The sequence below is a fragment of the Ctenopharyngodon idella genome, chromosome 2 (assembly GCF_019924925.1).
Source record: "Ctenopharyngodon idella isolate HZGC_01 chromosome 2, HZGC01, whole genome shotgun sequence".
In the NCBI taxonomy this organism is placed as follows: domain Eukaryota; kingdom Metazoa; phylum Chordata; class Actinopteri; order Cypriniformes; family Xenocyprididae; genus Ctenopharyngodon; species Ctenopharyngodon idella.
This window is the reverse complement of record NC_067221.1, coordinates 38,104,047-38,120,517: the sequence shown is the minus strand read 5'-3', so window position 1 is coordinate 38,120,517 and position 16,471 is coordinate 38,104,047. Positions and strand designations below refer to the sequence as shown.

At 37.6% G+C, this 16,471-nt stretch overlaps 1 protein-coding gene across 2 annotated transcripts; it reads right to left on the bottom strand.

The window, feature by feature from the left end:
* Nucleotides 1-463: 463 nt before the first annotated feature.
* Nucleotides 464-16,152, bottom strand: LOC127497607 (interferon-induced very large GTPase 1). Of its 2 annotated transcripts, XM_051866193.1 has the most exons (7): nt 15,856-16,152; nt 13,633-13,971; nt 10,184-10,523; nt 9,606-9,717; nt 8,895-9,494; nt 8,356-8,444; nt 464-6,125 (listed from the first exon to the last, which is right to left on the bottom strand). In XM_051866193.1, the coding sequence occupies exons 2-7, from the start codon at nt 13,959-13,961 to the stop codon at nt 1,317-1,319; spliced, it is 6,279 nt and encodes a 2,092-aa protein (XP_051722153.1). In that variant the 5' UTR covers nt 13,962-13,971; nt 15,856-16,152; the 3' UTR covers nt 464-1,316. The 2 variants fall into 2 exon arrangements, with proteins under 2 accessions (XP_051722153.1, XP_051722163.1); XM_051866203.1 differs by lacking the exon at nt 13,633-13,971.
* Between the last annotated feature and the right edge of the window lie 319 nt (nt 16,153-16,471).

Genomic DNA, 16,471 nt, shown 5'->3' with positions numbered 1-16,471 from the left:
TTGCTTTTAAGTTATGAAATCTTTAAAAATGCCTTCAGGGTGTAAGGGGTTAATAAACATAACAGTACACTGCACACACCATATGAATAAACACAAATGAACCCTCCAATTTCTTCCTGGATAACATTTTATGGTGTTTTTTTCTGGTTTGGTATCAATATTAGAAAAAATGTGATTCCTGAGTATAAATGTAAATGACTGCTTTAAGAGCAGCTGACATGTGAGTTCAGCACATGCAGAATGCACGCATGCAGAAGACATTTGCCACACCAGTTGAAACTAAAGGGGTATGTTTTCAACTTAAATGCTTGATATTGCTCTGTTATGTCTGTCACTATTAAAGCTAATTCGCATATAAACATTATGCTTTTTTACCCTTTTTTTTTTTTTTTTTTTTTACATCTGAAACATATGTGTACAGCATAAATGTTATCTAAGTTATGCGCTAAGCAAAAATCAAACCTTATTTCATTCACTCAGCTTTATTCAGAATTGAATCATCACACAATTTAAAACATGTAGAACTACAATATGTCTGTGATAACCATGAGTACAAATCATATTATTTTTGCTCTGTATGTACTATATAAGCTTTCTAAAGAATAAAGTGATTAATTAGGAAATCATGGTTCATTTTCATCTCTGGTAAGTGAAACATGTGGTCAAGGTTTAACATACAAGCAACATGACTCTGCAAAATGATATATAAAATGAAATAAACAACAAAAACAGTAAATACAATTTGGATTGTCCATCACAGTTTAATGTATCTTCCAAATTCCAGCCAGGGACAGATTGCATTATCGCATCGACCACCTAGCATGGAGCAAGTCTTTAATTTCTTTTTTTAAGAAGAGGATACATTTTTGACACAGTAAATCATTAAACATTTCCCACTGGCTTTAACAGCCATGTTTGTCTCCACTTTGATGGTGAAATAAAAAGCAAAGCAGAATTACTAACAAAACATAATAATACATTATTTCCAGGAGCTCATTGCTTCTACCTTCAATTAAACTGCTAACAGTGATCGTAAATTAAATTGTCTAAATTATTATATTGTTAGCTAACTGCATTCTCTAAATTGTAATGTTGACATGCATTCTCTGTAAAGCTGCTTTGAAACGATATGTATCATGAAAAGCGTTTTACAAATAAATGTGATTTGAATTGAATTGAATATTTGTCATTAAAAACACCTCCTACAAAAGCATAATATGCTGCATCTACTAGTTCAGTGTGAAATAATATTTGATTTGAATTGGCATTTGTTTCTAATTTGATTTGGCATTTGTTTTTGTTTTTTGTACTTTCTATTACATGTACTGTAAACTCTCCAGAGCATCTTTTTTTGTGTACTTTTTCCATTCGTTTGGAATCTGACCATGTCCCTGGAATGTTTTACTGTAGTACTTTTCCAGATCTTCCTGGAATCTGCACACAAACCATTTCCAGTACGGCAGCTCAGAGTGGTCAGGGGTGATGCTCCAGTTAGCATATATAGAACCTCCTTTTCTGTATTCTTTCCAGGGGACTTTGTCATCTGAGGAATTTGGATAAAAAGATCCATCACTCGCTACTGCTGTTGTGCAGATATTAATGGACAAGTTTGTTGTTCCTCTGTAAAACCACCCATTCAGCCCATTATTGCGGTGGAAAGAAACACTGTGATCTCCAGGATGGCCTTCCATCGTGTGGGTGCAGATGGCTTTACAGAAAGGACACTGAACCCAACAGCACTGACAGAAGTGGTCAATCAAAATCTCTTCTGGTCTTTTCCTGCACATTTTCATGTCATTAATGCTTGTAAAGCTGTTCTGAAGCTTTGTCATCCCTTTCTTCAGACTGTCATTTAAAAGACTCTCAAGAAAATCGAAGTCAATTTCACTGAGATCACCACATGTATTCTCTGTGAGTTTTAGCTCATTTGTTAGCGTCGTGGTAAAGCATCTGAACCACATGTTGCCGTCTCCTCTCCGACTCTTGACCTCCACTGTAGCTGCTTTAATTGCATTACTTACAATCTTCCCTTTTTGTGTCAGATTTCCTTTGAAAATGTTTAGAATCATTTTGTTTTGTTTGGTGAAGTATCTGTCCACTTCATTTTTTATGAATTGTTTGAAGTGTTCTCTGGGATTATGAATGTATTTTATGTACTGGTCAAAATCCTCCTTTTCTGCAAGGGATTTCAGAATGTTTTTCTCCAGATTTGGTCTGTTTTCACGTAATGCTTGTATGTCAGACCTCATCTGTGCTGCCAAATCAATAGCAGTTTTGTTGTAAACCGCTTGTAGGATAGATGGGTCAAGTTTGCTGCAGATGAATTCACTCAGTATGGCTGTTGTTGTTGCTCCTTTGTAGTAGTTCTTGAAGATGTTCCAATACTGAGATTTCTGCTTTTCAAGATAAATTCTTGGGTCATTTGCTTCTCTGAATTCTTTGTGGAGTTCAGTAAACGTGTGTCTTGCAATGTCACAAACATGAAGACTGAGATCTATGGTAAACTCTTTTTTCAATGTGTATTTTTGGCTCACAGATTCATGTTGCTTTATTGACTTTTGAACACAATCGGTTATTTCCTGAATGTAACTGTCACTGTAGCCTCGTGTTCCAACTGGTGACTTCTTCATTATTTTCTCAGTGTCCTGAATAATTTTTTGAGTCAGACGCCTTATAGAGTAATGACATTCAGCATTTAGGTCCATGTTCTCTGGTGGCTTTTGAGTCCCTCTAATATATTCTATACCTGACATAATTTTTTGACCAAACCGCTTCAGTAATCCACCCTTGCTTTTCCTAGAGCTCTCGCCAGCTTCCTCTGAGGATTCAGCTTCATCAGAATGCTCTAGATGCTTCTTTAGTCTCATGTAGACACAATAATCATTCCGGATGTCTATCAGTTCATAGTCTTTCTGATTTAACCGCTCATTTACAAGAGTCAATTCCTGATTTTCAGATAAGATTTGAGTCACATCCTCCCAGAAGTTCAGGTCTTCCAGTGGAGGAGTATCTTCAGTCATTTCAGTGACCCATTTGTTCCACATTGTGTCAAACTCCTTGCTCAGCATATTTTCATCTGTTCCTGTATCTTTCAGTCTCAAAGCTAGTTCCTTGCTCCAACTGAAAAGCTTGTTTTCATACTCTGTCCTTCTTTGATCCAGCTTCTCCCTGGCTTTTTTCTGTTCAATTGCTTCATCTAACTTTCTTTTTGTTCCCTTCACAAGGTCATCATGAAGATCTTTGATTCTGGTTTCAAATCTTCCCCGCCACTGACACAGAATTTCTTTGTCTTTGTCCTCTTCAAAGTAAGACATCATTGACTTTTCGACCAGCTCTTTTGTCATCCTCATGTCAGCCAATAAGTCATTATCCTGAACCTTAATGTTTCCATTGGCAATTCTGTTGTAGAATTTGTCTTCAATGCTCAACATGGCGCTTCTGAGGCTCCACGTCCAGTCGCTGTACTTAGTTTCCAGTTTTCTGTATACTGCAATCTCAAGTGTGTTTTTGAAGCTGAACACAAAGCTTTCATTTAGCAGTGCATTCCATAGATCTTTAATACGCATTTTAAACTGAGTCAGCGTAATGCCACTGGAGTTAGAAGCTTTTGAGAGAATGGTGCTTTTCAGCTCCTGAATATTTCTGCTGTAGTCTGGGTTTGGTGGTGCCATTGGTGGGCTGCCTTCCCACAGCTGTGCAAAATATTTAACATCAGTCTGAACGTCAAATGTAATGACATCACTGAAAAACTCTGTATCACAGTCTTCTTCTTTAGCAGCGAGTTTCGTCATCTCATCCAGTTTCTCCTGCAGTCTTCTCCTTCCCTCCATGTTTTTCTCTCCGGCAGTGACATCTGAAACATTCTGATGCACAAACATGCAGCCTGGATTCAGCCTGATCTTCTTCATCCTCATGAAGGCCTGAACAACAATCTGAAGAATGTCCTGCATCTCCGCTGTGTTTTCTCCAAAGATGTTGATCAATGTCATATTTCCGAGACCAACAACAAATGTGGCCATTTCATTGTCATGATTTCGTGTTGACCTTCCAGCCAGTTCTAGCGCACGAAGTCCCTCAGTATCGACAACTAGAATGTAGTCAAACTTCAGCTGTGCTTTTTTCATCTCCTCTGACACTCTGACCAACTGCATGAAAGCTCCTCTGGTGCACCTGCCAGCACTGACGGCAAACTGCAGTCCAAACATGGCGTTCAGCATGGTAGATTTCCCAGAGCTCTGAATCCCTAAAACTGACAACACATAGACTCTCTTGTCTCCCAGTTTCTGGATGAGTGCATCAAGAACTGCAGTAACCCAGATCAGAGGAACATGGGCAGCATCGCCATCCATCAGCTCTAGTGGAAATCCAGACATCATCATCTCTGCTGCAAGACTCGGGAGAGAAGAGAATTTAAACGTCAGGTCTCGATTGTGCCTTTTCACAGATGAACATGATTCATAAATCTGACCAATCTCTCTCAGTATGTGCTCCAAGCCAAAGGTTGCAGCTTGTAGTTTCTCTGATACTGTCTCAAGTTCTACTTGTGCAGCTGTCAGTTGCTGTGATTTATCATGTTTCTTTTTAAGATTTAGGACTGTTGACCATTTTTCATCATACTCATGAAGAAGGGCTGAAAGACTTTCAGTAGTGTAGTCATCCAGCAGGATGCCCAGCCATTTAAGAAAATATGACACCTCATTTCCTACTGGTGAATTAAGTTTTTGGATAAAGATTTGGATAAACTGACTTAAGACTGATGTTTGTTGCTGTTCACGAATTTTTAGCATTTCTGATTGCTTAGAACTTTTGTTCTTTTCTATGTTGCTCCCCTTATATATCTCTCCTAATGTTGGTCGATGAAGTTCTTTATTCTTCTCACACCATTGATGCCACAGTTTTCCCTGCAATGGCAAAAATGATCCTTTGATTTCAGTCAGATCTTTACCCTGCAGTAAACTCATCATCTGCTGTGCTGACTCTTTTCCACTCCTGAGGTCTTCATCATTGTCCTCATCTACGATGATACCGGAGTGCTTGGCCACGTCTTCAAGCTTGAAAATGGGAAATGATTTAAAAGACAAGAGCCCATTATTTATAGCTCTTCTGATTTCTTCAAATACAGCTGACTGATTTCTGTCTTTTAAACCAATTTTGTATTTCCCTTCTCGCATTTCTGTGAGAGCTGAATCATTATCAGTAAGGAGGCAGACGAGTGGCTTTGAGTCCTTGTAGAAGTTTTGGATCTTGGTCATGCTTTTATCATTCTTGCCAAGTTGTGGTAAAATAGCAACATTTACAGAGGCCATTTCAGTCAGGATATCCAGCTGCTTCTCATTGGCTTCTGCATCACCATGAAGGTTACAGAATGCAACACAATGAGAAAATCTATCTGTTTTCTCTCCAGAGGGACAGTACCAGGCGATCTCCACCAGTCCATCCATCAGGACTCTGGTTCTGCTGCTGCCTGGGCAGTTCCTGTGGAAGAAAGTGTTGTGTTTCTCATTGATCAGGCTGTTCATCAGTTGAGACTTGGAGGTCACAGGGCCAAACCTGAAGAAAGCCACCATTGGAGTTTCTGCCTTGTAGACTGGCTGGAATTTGCTAGAGATCTTACCTTTATCATCAGTTGTCTTCCAGCTCTTGTTGATTTGTCGAAATGTCCAGAGTGGGAACTCAATCTGTTGTGTGAATGGATTTGGTACAAGCAGAGGCAGAGCATACTGACACTGTGAGAGTTTAGTCACCATGAGCTGCTTTAAGAAACTATCAGCACAATGAAACACAGCCATCTGAACATCCATTAAGTGGACAGCATCTAATTTGTTTGTTTCGTCAGAGGTTTTAGCAGTTTCTCCAAAAATATTAGCAAAGGCATCGCCAACATCTTCAGATGAGTCATTCTTTGTTTGTTGTGTGTGATGTTGTTCATTATTCTCTTTAATCTGGAGGCATCTTGCTCTGTAGTCCATCATCATCAATTTTTGTAGAAAAACTGAAGCCAGCTCCTCCTCTGCAAAAGACTCTTGGGACTGTGATTGTACAATTGGCTTAAGGAAATCAACAGTTCCCAGGTTTAGGTGTTTGCCTTCAAGATGAATCCTGTCAATGAGCTGCACAGAACCTAGCTGAAAAAAAACAAACAGAAAAAAAGTACCATAATACATAGTTAAATGGTATGACTAGTTGAAAAGCAATGGAAAAGAACGCTAATTAGTACACTTTTTGGTCATTTAGAATTAGAACATATACTAAGTATGAATATGTAATGTGATCCCATTGTCAATTAACATTTTCAGGTACAAATACGTACATAGGCTATTGTACACTTGGATAGATGCTGAAAAATAGGCTACAGTATATTTATTGACAGCATCTAAAGGTAAACATTACACTTACAGCTGTAGAAACTGATACAATGTAGGCTATTATATCACTTAAATTTTAGTTACGACATAGGCTAAAGTACTTTTGAGCCGCTATCCCACACTTTTTCTAAATATAGCCCTATAGGCTAAAGAAAAACTTAACAGGAAGACAAGTGAATCAAGTGAATCCAAAAATAGTCTTTCAAAAGCAAGTACAGACGACAATATGTTCCATTCGATTCAGGCCACTTGTAACACTTCTTGGGCGGCAAATTTTAATAATTTTTTTTTTTAAACAAGTGCATTATTTGATGGTCAATATTTAAACGATTCGGTTGCTACTGAGGAGACATTTCGCTGCATCCAAAAGCTGTAAATAGGGAGGTATGTCCATGTCCATAATATCCTTCGCTGCCTAAAGATAGGCCTATCCCACTACTGATTCTGTGACAGCTAAAAAAATAAAAGGAAAGTTGCGGTAGCCAGTAGCCTATACATGAACAGTTTGTGTGTATGTTTTTGACCAACATTTTCCACTGATGTAATTACTATAGAAATTAATATTGTAGTAGCCTAATACATATTTGCTTAGTTATCACAAAAGTTTTCTCTATTTATATTGCATATCATTAACCTATACGTTGCCTGCCTCAGAAGTCTGTCCGACTCCGAAATCAGTGTCGTGAGGCAGGTAGGCCAACCTCTGTGCGCAAACACTGCCTGCAAACTCACTGCCTGATAGGGGGGCAGCGAGGCAACAGCTGCGCCCGAAAACTGGAAAATGCTGCCTTCGGAGGACACATTTCAAAGTAAGAAGGCATCAAGGCATGTCCAAATCCAATGTTAGCTTTACTTCCTGTTTCCTGAGATTCTGATCTATTTTTTAAAGGCATCATAGATGTATCCTTCGCTGCTTTGATATCCCACAATCCTGTGCTTTCCATTCTGTGAGAGTTGAGATAAAATAAAGATGGCGTCTGAAAGTTTTTGCCGGTCAGTTTGTGTGTAAATGTATGTTTTTGACCAACATTTTCCACTTTTGATGTCATTTCTAGCGAGAAAATACTATTGTAGTAATTAAATATTTGTTTAGTTCTCACCAAAGTTTGGGCTATTTTGCTGCAGATCATTAAACTGTTATGCTGCCTCAGAATCAGTTTCGTGAGATGCCTTCATGCACAAACGCTGCCTTACAAGTCATTGCCTGATAAGGCAGAGAGGCAACAATCAGCTGCCGAGGTTTTCGGATGCAGCCAACAAGTCAAGTCGACTTTATGGTAATTAACTATGACGCGGTTCGGCGGCAACCAATCGGGATGTAGAGGTCCTCTGCTTGAGAGGATTACAAAGAATGTGGTAGTTTAAACTTTAGAGATTATTTTGATAGCTGCTGGTTATGAAATAGATCTTCGTCTCGTGGTGCCATCTAATATTATCACCGTGTCTACACCAGACGCGCTGCAACAGCTAAAAGCAGTCTACACTGAATGCGACAACCCGACTGTTGCAAAGCACTTGGACTACATCAGAAAAAGAACAGGGAATCCGTTTACTGTCGGGAATTTGTTGTGTCGCGTCGCACCGTGCCGCATCCAGTGTAGACAATATCACTGATTATAACGGGTTCTATTATCTTTTGTATCTATTATCTTTTTGCATCTCCCACATATGTGTGTTTAGCAAGGCGGTCTGTGTTGCAAGTTGGAGAAATTAAGATACTTGCCAGGTTATGTGTCACTACTCTGCTTTATTAATTTATCTAGTGTAAAACCCGGACGCCGCCACACAAATGTGGCTTTTTGTATGTCCTACTACAAAATTTAACACAGAGTAACAGCTCACTACCAGTTACAAAAGTCTGTCACAGGCAATTCTAGTTGCATTTTTCAATTAATTTCTTAAATTTTCCTTTGAATATGTTCTGGCCCGGCAACTAGTGGCGAATTATTTTTTTTTTTTACATATGGGTTGGCAACATACAAGTTCTTACCTTTTGTTTGTCACGTTTATCAGTTTGTAGTGCCAAGGTCCCCGATGGATGTGCGTTATTCTCACCGATGCTGGCTTCTGTTTCTGAACCTTGATTTCATAAAAACAGAAGAGCGAAAAATCACTGGCCGCCAATTTATAGACTTCCGAATAAAGCAAATGCCTCTTATGAGCTGATTCTTTTAAGTTGGCTAATTAACAAATATGGACAGCAATACATCCAGTGTCTTGCAACTTGACAAATATATTTTCAATATCATTAGGATATATTAAAATTAAGGTAACATTTACTAACCGTCAAGTATTTTGGAGATCACTCATCGATCCATGCAGTTTTATTACTACTACAAGACAATCCTTCGAACCAGTTACACAGATTTTAATCTACAAGACATTGGCTTCCTCTGGTGGACAACATTAGTATTACGACCTTCCCTAACAACTTCCACATGAATCATAACCTAATATTTAAATATATTGCAGTATTGAATCTTGAATGAAAATGTTAAAATCATGTAATAAACAAAGCATCTGTGTTACCACTTTGATATTCACTGTTTTTCAAGCCTCTTGAAGGTGTGTACATCTCTCTGGTGTGGAACTGCTGATTATTGTCAGTGAACAGACGTTTAATCTTGTCAATCAATTCTCTCATCTCTGATTGGTTGTTCATGTTCTTGCTGCAGGTGTGATATCTTCCTCCACATTTCTCCACCAGCTGCTCCAGAACAGAGTTGTTCTTCAAGTCATCTATTATAGTGTCACACTCTTCCCCTCTCTCATAGGTGAGGAGAATAATGAGGAGAACTCCGTCACCAAATATTCTCTGTAGCCATTCAATACCCATCTTATCCTCATCTGTCAGCTGTCCGAGTCGCACAACAAAAATGAAGACATGGATTTCATTCAGTATTTGACCAATAACATGATCAAGACGTTCAAGATCAGTCTCATCTGAGCCAATCAAGTTGATCACAGAGACATGATGTTCTGATATCTTCGTCTGTAATGGAACGATCTCAGGGAATTCTGCATTTTTTATACAGAATTGTTTCTCTCCAAGTAAAATGTTGTCACATCCAAACTGGACTGCCTCAGAGCTTCCAAATAATGCAACAGTCAAATCGGGATCACAGTGATCTAAAGCAAACACAGAACTGTTCTTAGACTCAGATAATATAAGAATAACACCACAATATAAGATAATGTAATGATGCTTTTTGCTGATATAGGCACATGTCTTACTCTTACCCTTTTTGCTCTGAGATGAATCATTAAAGCCTGAGCACACATGTACTATACTTGTGTTTGGATTACAGTCTGGTTCCAGGTTACTCCCTTCTTCTACTGGCTTCACATTATCCTAGAGAAAGAACAACAAAGGATCGGTTCCTTATTACCATGACTTTAAAAGGTTGTATAATTGTGCATGAGTAAACATTTGTATACATATGCCATGTGGCCAAAAGTAGGACATCTGAACATCACTTGAATGTTTATTCTACATCTGTGTAGGTGAAATTGCCAAACTTGTGAAAACGAAAATTCATAGAAAAATATATTGGGCCTTATATGTAAAGTGCAGCAAGAAATTTTGAAAATAGAAATACTTTTCTTTTTAAATTACACTCCTCATTCTTAAAAAATAAAGTGTCTTTATTGGCGTCTGGCAGCATAAAGAACATTTGAAATCAATGGAACCTTTTTTTTAAGAACTGTTCACAGAAAGTTTATTTTGGAGTGGGGGGAACCAAAAATGGTTCTTCTATGACATTACTGTAAAAACCCCCCTTTTGGAACATATTTTAAGAGTGTGTTATCACTTTTACCTTGTATTCTCCATGTGCTTTATTTGAGGTCTTTGATCCAGGGTCTTGATCAAGTGATGTGAAAGGAACTGAAGATGGTTGCAGTTCTACTTTAGTTGTTGAATCTGTCACAACTGGTTCATAATTGTCTTTGTTTAGGGTTTCTGTGTATTTTTCATCATGTGTCATTGGAGGGTTCCCCAAGACATCATCTGGTTCTTGATTTGTTACCCGAGGATTTTCCATGATGTCATCTGTATATTGATGTGTGACTGAAGGATTGACACAATCTGAATCTCTATATGACTCTGGAGAGGTGTCCATTTTATTATCATCTGTATCTTGATCCATAATTATATGACTGTAAAACAAAATAAACATTAAAATAGGTTTAGTGGATCATATAAACCCCAGACAAAATACAGTGGTCCCAAACACTATTTGAACATTTTAACTTTCATTGTATTGAATACAAAATATACTGCATATCAAACATCCGCAAACAAATGATGCTTCCCTTCAAAACAGGTATATATAGAGTAAAATAAAAGTTTTGAATGCTGTTCGCTTAAGTACGTCAGTACATCAAAGATGAAAAGGGCTTTTTAAGCATAAAAAAAGTGTAATACAGTTTTAAATTTTGCTCCCCCCCCCATATTAGAATGTGTCCTGTTTAACTTTATAAAAAAAAAGGACTACCATACATTTTTTAACATGATTTACAGAAGACACCCACTAAAAAGTAATTCAGTGTGTAACAATAGTTTATATCAAAAAATCTTTTTTTATTTAAAACAAGGATCATTTGATGACAAATTAAAATCACAGTACAGCCCCTAAATATTAATTGCCTTTTTTTCCATCTTTTCCACTATCCTTCAAACCAGTAGGTTTTACCCTTTTCTCAGCAAGTGGTTTTTGTAAGGAAGTAAACATCATTTAACATTTATGATCACATATTGTTATATATATTTCAACAAGTACAGGTCAGAGTAAGAATTTTTTTTCTTCATTTTTACATAAAATATATCTATTACACTAAATGACCATGGTTTGTTACTCTGAATGACGTTTTGCCAAAAAGGGAGAGAATATTGTCATTGTTGCCATTACTGCAATGTTTTTAGTATTAGTCTGTATCAGTCTGTATTAGTTTTAATAATATTCCTGAGTAAATGACAGCAGAAGCAGATGTTGAAAAATAATAAGTATTTTATTTTACTGTTCTGATGCTCTCTGCCATGCTTGCATAGATTGTCACTTTGTTTCCGACTTGCTTGGCCACAAAAATTACTGTGTTCCCTTTCAAGGGATCTCGTGCTGCATCGAGAATGACGCTGTGGGAATGCTCTGTGTGATTGCTTCATGAAGCACATGTGAAATCAGTCCAATGGTGTGACGAGACATCAGAAGCGGGTGACGTCATGACCAGGAAACTATAAAGCACACTCAAACAGTGAAACGCTAGCTTCTGTGTCTTCAGTAGCAGTCTCTGTGAATTGTTTGTCTTATCTGGTGTTGTTTGTCAGTTCACGAGCAAACAGAAGTTTAGATTGTGTGTTCCTCCCTGCTCACGCTACATCAAGATACACACAATATTTGTGTTGTTTGTTTGGGAGCAGAGCATGCACCCTGACACTGCCCACCAAACCAGTTAGAACGACTTCAGCTTTGGTAGGCAAGGCTTATGCAGCTTCTGGTCAGGCTGCAGCATGTCTACACACTATGAGCATACTGCAGGCCTACCAGGCTGATCTGCTAGGAGACCTAGATGAGGGTGGGGGTATTGGCCTGGACGCTGTCAATGACTTGCGCTGGGCCACAGACCTTTCTCTTCGTGCCACCAAGGAGACGGCCAGATCCATCGGCTGTGCTATGGCAGCCCTGGTGGCCACAGAGAGGCACTTATAGTTAAATTTGAGCTCAATAAAGATAAAGACATGAGGCCTCATTTATAAAGCATGTGTACACACAGATTTGATCTTAGAGTGTGCGTACACTTAAATCCTCGTCAACGCTCATATTTATAAAAACGGTCTTTGACGTGGAAAAGTGCTTAGCGCCACATCAGGGTCTGAGCAGATGTATACGCACTTTTCCTCGTCAGATTACTGCAGGTTTTTGGAAATCTAAGCTATTCTTGCAGCTCGTCATTCTAAATTAAAGGATTTGGACAATGACTAGTGATCTTTTATATGTAAATTACATCAATTAGGTGTCATTTACAATGCGGATGACTGAAACCATTCAGCTGCGCGCAAGTTCAAGATCATTTGTGATTTATAGATTTCACATCTGAAAGAGAGGCGTACGCTCGTTTTCTGTGTGTACCTTCATTCTATGAATCACACGTATGCACATCTGAGAAAAGATCATAAGATCAAATTTAGGGTGGTTTCTGCACAACATTTTATAAATGTGGCCCAAGAACTATCTTATGGACGCAGTGCTTTCACCTCCTGGCCTCTTCGGCGACGCAGTCACCACTGTTGTCGAGAGGTTTCAGGAGGCCACTAAGCAAGCGGCTGCGTTCCAGAAGCTCATCCCCTGCTGCTCTCAGGTCTTAGGGGCTGCTGAGTGGGAGCAGTCCCAAACATCAAAAGCCAGCTCCTCATACCGTGCCACTAAAAAATAGAGCATTACCACTCGGGCTCCCCCCCAGAAAGAAGAGGGACCGGGGAAGCGCTCTCAACCGCAGCCTTCAAGGGGTAAGACGGATCTGAGGACCATCATTATCGCCAAGAAGGCTGCGGGGAAGAGGCACTGATGCCAGTGGTGCCAGGCCTCTGAGGGTAGTCCCCTCCGAAGGGAAAATGGTTAACACCTCATTATACGGTGCCCAGTTCCCTTCAGTGCCCTCAGGGGGCCGTTCTGCCAACCCTGCCACCTTGTGTGCTTCAGGGCGCAGCAGTCCCCAGCAAGCATATATCCCAGTCTCCGCCCTGGAACGTAGCGGCGCCAGGATGCTTGCCCACTCTGAGGAGGGTCTCAGAGCGACCAGTTCGGTTGTTCCCTACCGGTTGCCGCTTCATGACTCAATCACGCACAGCGTTCCCACAGCGTCATTCTCGACGCAGCGTCTCGTTCCCTCTTCAGGGAACTAAGGTTACAGTCATAACGTAACTGAGACATTTTTGTAACTTAGGTTAACACCGTGAAATTGTCAAATATTTAAGAGCAATCTTTGCTGTCTTGTGTCTTTATTGGCATCTGGCACCAAGAAGAACCTTTAAAATCAATGGAACCTTCCCACTGCAAAAAATAGATTCGTTAATAAAATGTTTTATTATTAAAATGTTCTCCACACTAAGAAAAAAATGTTTTTTTTTGTTTGTTTGTTTTTTTTTTTGCAGGGGTTCCACAGAAATTTTTTTTTTTTTTTTTGGATGAGGGAACCAAAAATGGTTCTTCTATGCCATTACTGTGAAAATCCTTTGGAACATATTTTAAGAGTGTGTTATCACTTTTACCTTGTATTCTCGGGTGCTTTATTTGAGGTCTTTGATCCAGGGTCTTGATCAAGTGATGTGAAAGGAACTGAAGATGGTTGCAGTTCTACTTTAGTTGTTGAATCTGTCACAACTGGTTCATAATTGTCTTTGTTTAGGGTTTCTGTGTATTTTTCATCATGTGTCATTGGAGGGTTCCCCAAGACATCATCTGGTTCTTGATTTGTTACCCGAGGATTTTCCATGATGTCATCTGTATATTGATGTGTGACTGAAGGATTGACACAATCTGAATCTCTATATGACTCTGGAGAGGTGTCCATTTCATTATCATCTGTATCTTGATCCATAATTATATGACTGTAAAAAAAAAAAAAACATTAAACAGGTTTAGTGGATCATATAAACCCCAGACAAAATACAGTGGTCCCAAACACTATTTGAACATTTTAAATTTCATTGTATTGAATACAAAATATACTGTATATCAAACATCCGCAAACAAATGATGCTTCCCTTCAAAACAGGTATATATAGAGTAAAATAAAAGTTTTGAATGCTGTTCGCTTAAGTACATGTCAGTACATCAAAGATGAAAAGGGCTTTTAAAGCATAAATAAACGAATAAATAAATAAAAGTGTAATACAGTTTTAAATTTTGTAAGATTTTTTTTTCTTTTCATTTTTACATAAAATATATCTATTACACTATATGACCATGGTTTGTTACTCTGAATGACGTTTTGTTAAAAAGGGAGAGAATATTGTCATTGTTGCCATTACTGCAATGTTTTTAGTATTAGTCTATATCAGTCTGTATTAGTTTTAATAATATTCCTGAGTAAATGACAGCAGAAGCAGATGTTGAAAAATAATAAGCATTTTGATGCTCTCTGCCATGCTTGCATAGATTGTCACTTTGTTTCCGACTCGCTTGGCCACAAAAATGACTGTTTTTGTAATTTAGGTTACCACACCATGAAAAGGTGAAATTGTCAAATATTTAAGAGCAATCTTTGCTGCAGCACCACATGGTCTTCTGGGTGCCTTTTGATGATGTCACAAACTGTCGAATGACTATCAGTTTTTTATATGATTTCAGAATGGATTCTTGTTCCTGTTACACTATGATAAGACAAAAAACAATAAGACACAGTCCTTTTAATACAACCCCAATGTATTGTAATGTAATAAAATCAATAATCTGTGATTTGTTAGTTTTCTTTAACTTTTATTTAACTGACAAAAGCACAAAGAAAAAAAATCCAATGTTTTCACTGACCAAATTAATTGTATTTTGTAAATATAAACAAATTTTGATGTTGATGGCTGCAACACACTCCAAAAAAAAGGTTGTGACAGAGACAAAATAAAAGTAAAAAATTTGTATAATATTTTGAAACAATTCATAACATGGTAATAGGTGAGGGTATCATGTTTGGGTATAAAAGGAGCATCCACCAAAGACTCTGGCTTTGCGAGCAAAGATGGGTCATGGCTCACCACTTTGTGCCAAATTTCATAAGAGAATTGTCAAACAATTCAAAACTCACATTTGTCAATGCAAGATTGCAAAGTATTTGTCTTTCAACATAATATTGTGAATACATTACTTCACCCATATTTTGACATTTTAATTTCACAAAAGCTATCTGAAACATGAAAGTATAAACACTTTATTTGCATTTAATTTTTTTTTTTTTTTTTTTTATGTATAATGTATCTAAAATTACTTTTGTAAATTTTATTTGATGCAAACAACAAAATGGCGACGTCTCGTCTTTGATCCACATGCCAAATACACCAGTAGAATAGCTCCTACTCTACTGCCTAATATGAAACCCCAATATATATATATATATATATATATATATATATATATATATATATTTCATAGCTCTATACTACACGGAATAGACCATTAAAGACCAACTTTGCATAATAAATTCTGTTTATTGGTTATTTGATATAGTAAATATATAAAACAATCAAATAGGCTCTATAACACACAAAATATTATTGCGGGCTTTCAACAAACAGCATGAAGAAAATAACAATAATAAGAAAATATAACAGCTGCAAGCAACAAATAAGAATAATAAATTACTGTAGTTGATTTTAAAATATCTTAAAAAAAATGTCTGCATGTGCACATCCTGGAGAAACATAGACAAACTTCTCTTTAATCATAAAACTATTAATTAAAAAAAAAAAATAATATTAATAATAATAAATGAAAATTACCTGTTGTTCAGCAACTGGAATCCATCCCAGCTTGAAAGTCAATAGGATTAAAAAAACTGAAACACTTAAAAAATGACACACTGCTTATGAAGACAGGGTGATCAAATCCTTACTAAGAGAATCTCAGACAGCCTCATATAATCATAAAGATCCAACCTCTCAAACACAAAACTCATTCATGATTATCTTAATCTCACTAAATCTGATTATTTTATCTTAATCTCAACAAATCTGGTTAATACCAGATAGACCGATGGTCATTGAACTGGTTGAACTGGTAAAAATGAAACTGATCTAGAGTTTCTAAATAGGTTTCTTGTTTAAATAAGTCACGTGATTTCTGGTAAACTGAAAGTATGGGGTCAATTTCCCATCAAAAGTATTGCAGTCAGATAAAAAAATAATAAGCGTGCATCTGTCACGGTTTTGTTTTGTTAGTTTACTTTTCATGGACTTTTAGTTTTGTTTTCCCTAGTCATGTGTTTTTTTGTCTTTGTTTCTCACCAATCATTAGTTTCTATGGATTCTCACAGCTGCTTGTCACTGAATTCATTATCTCTGTGTATTTAGTAGGTTGTTGTTTGTGTTACGTGCACTCTGTTACGCCTTGTGGATT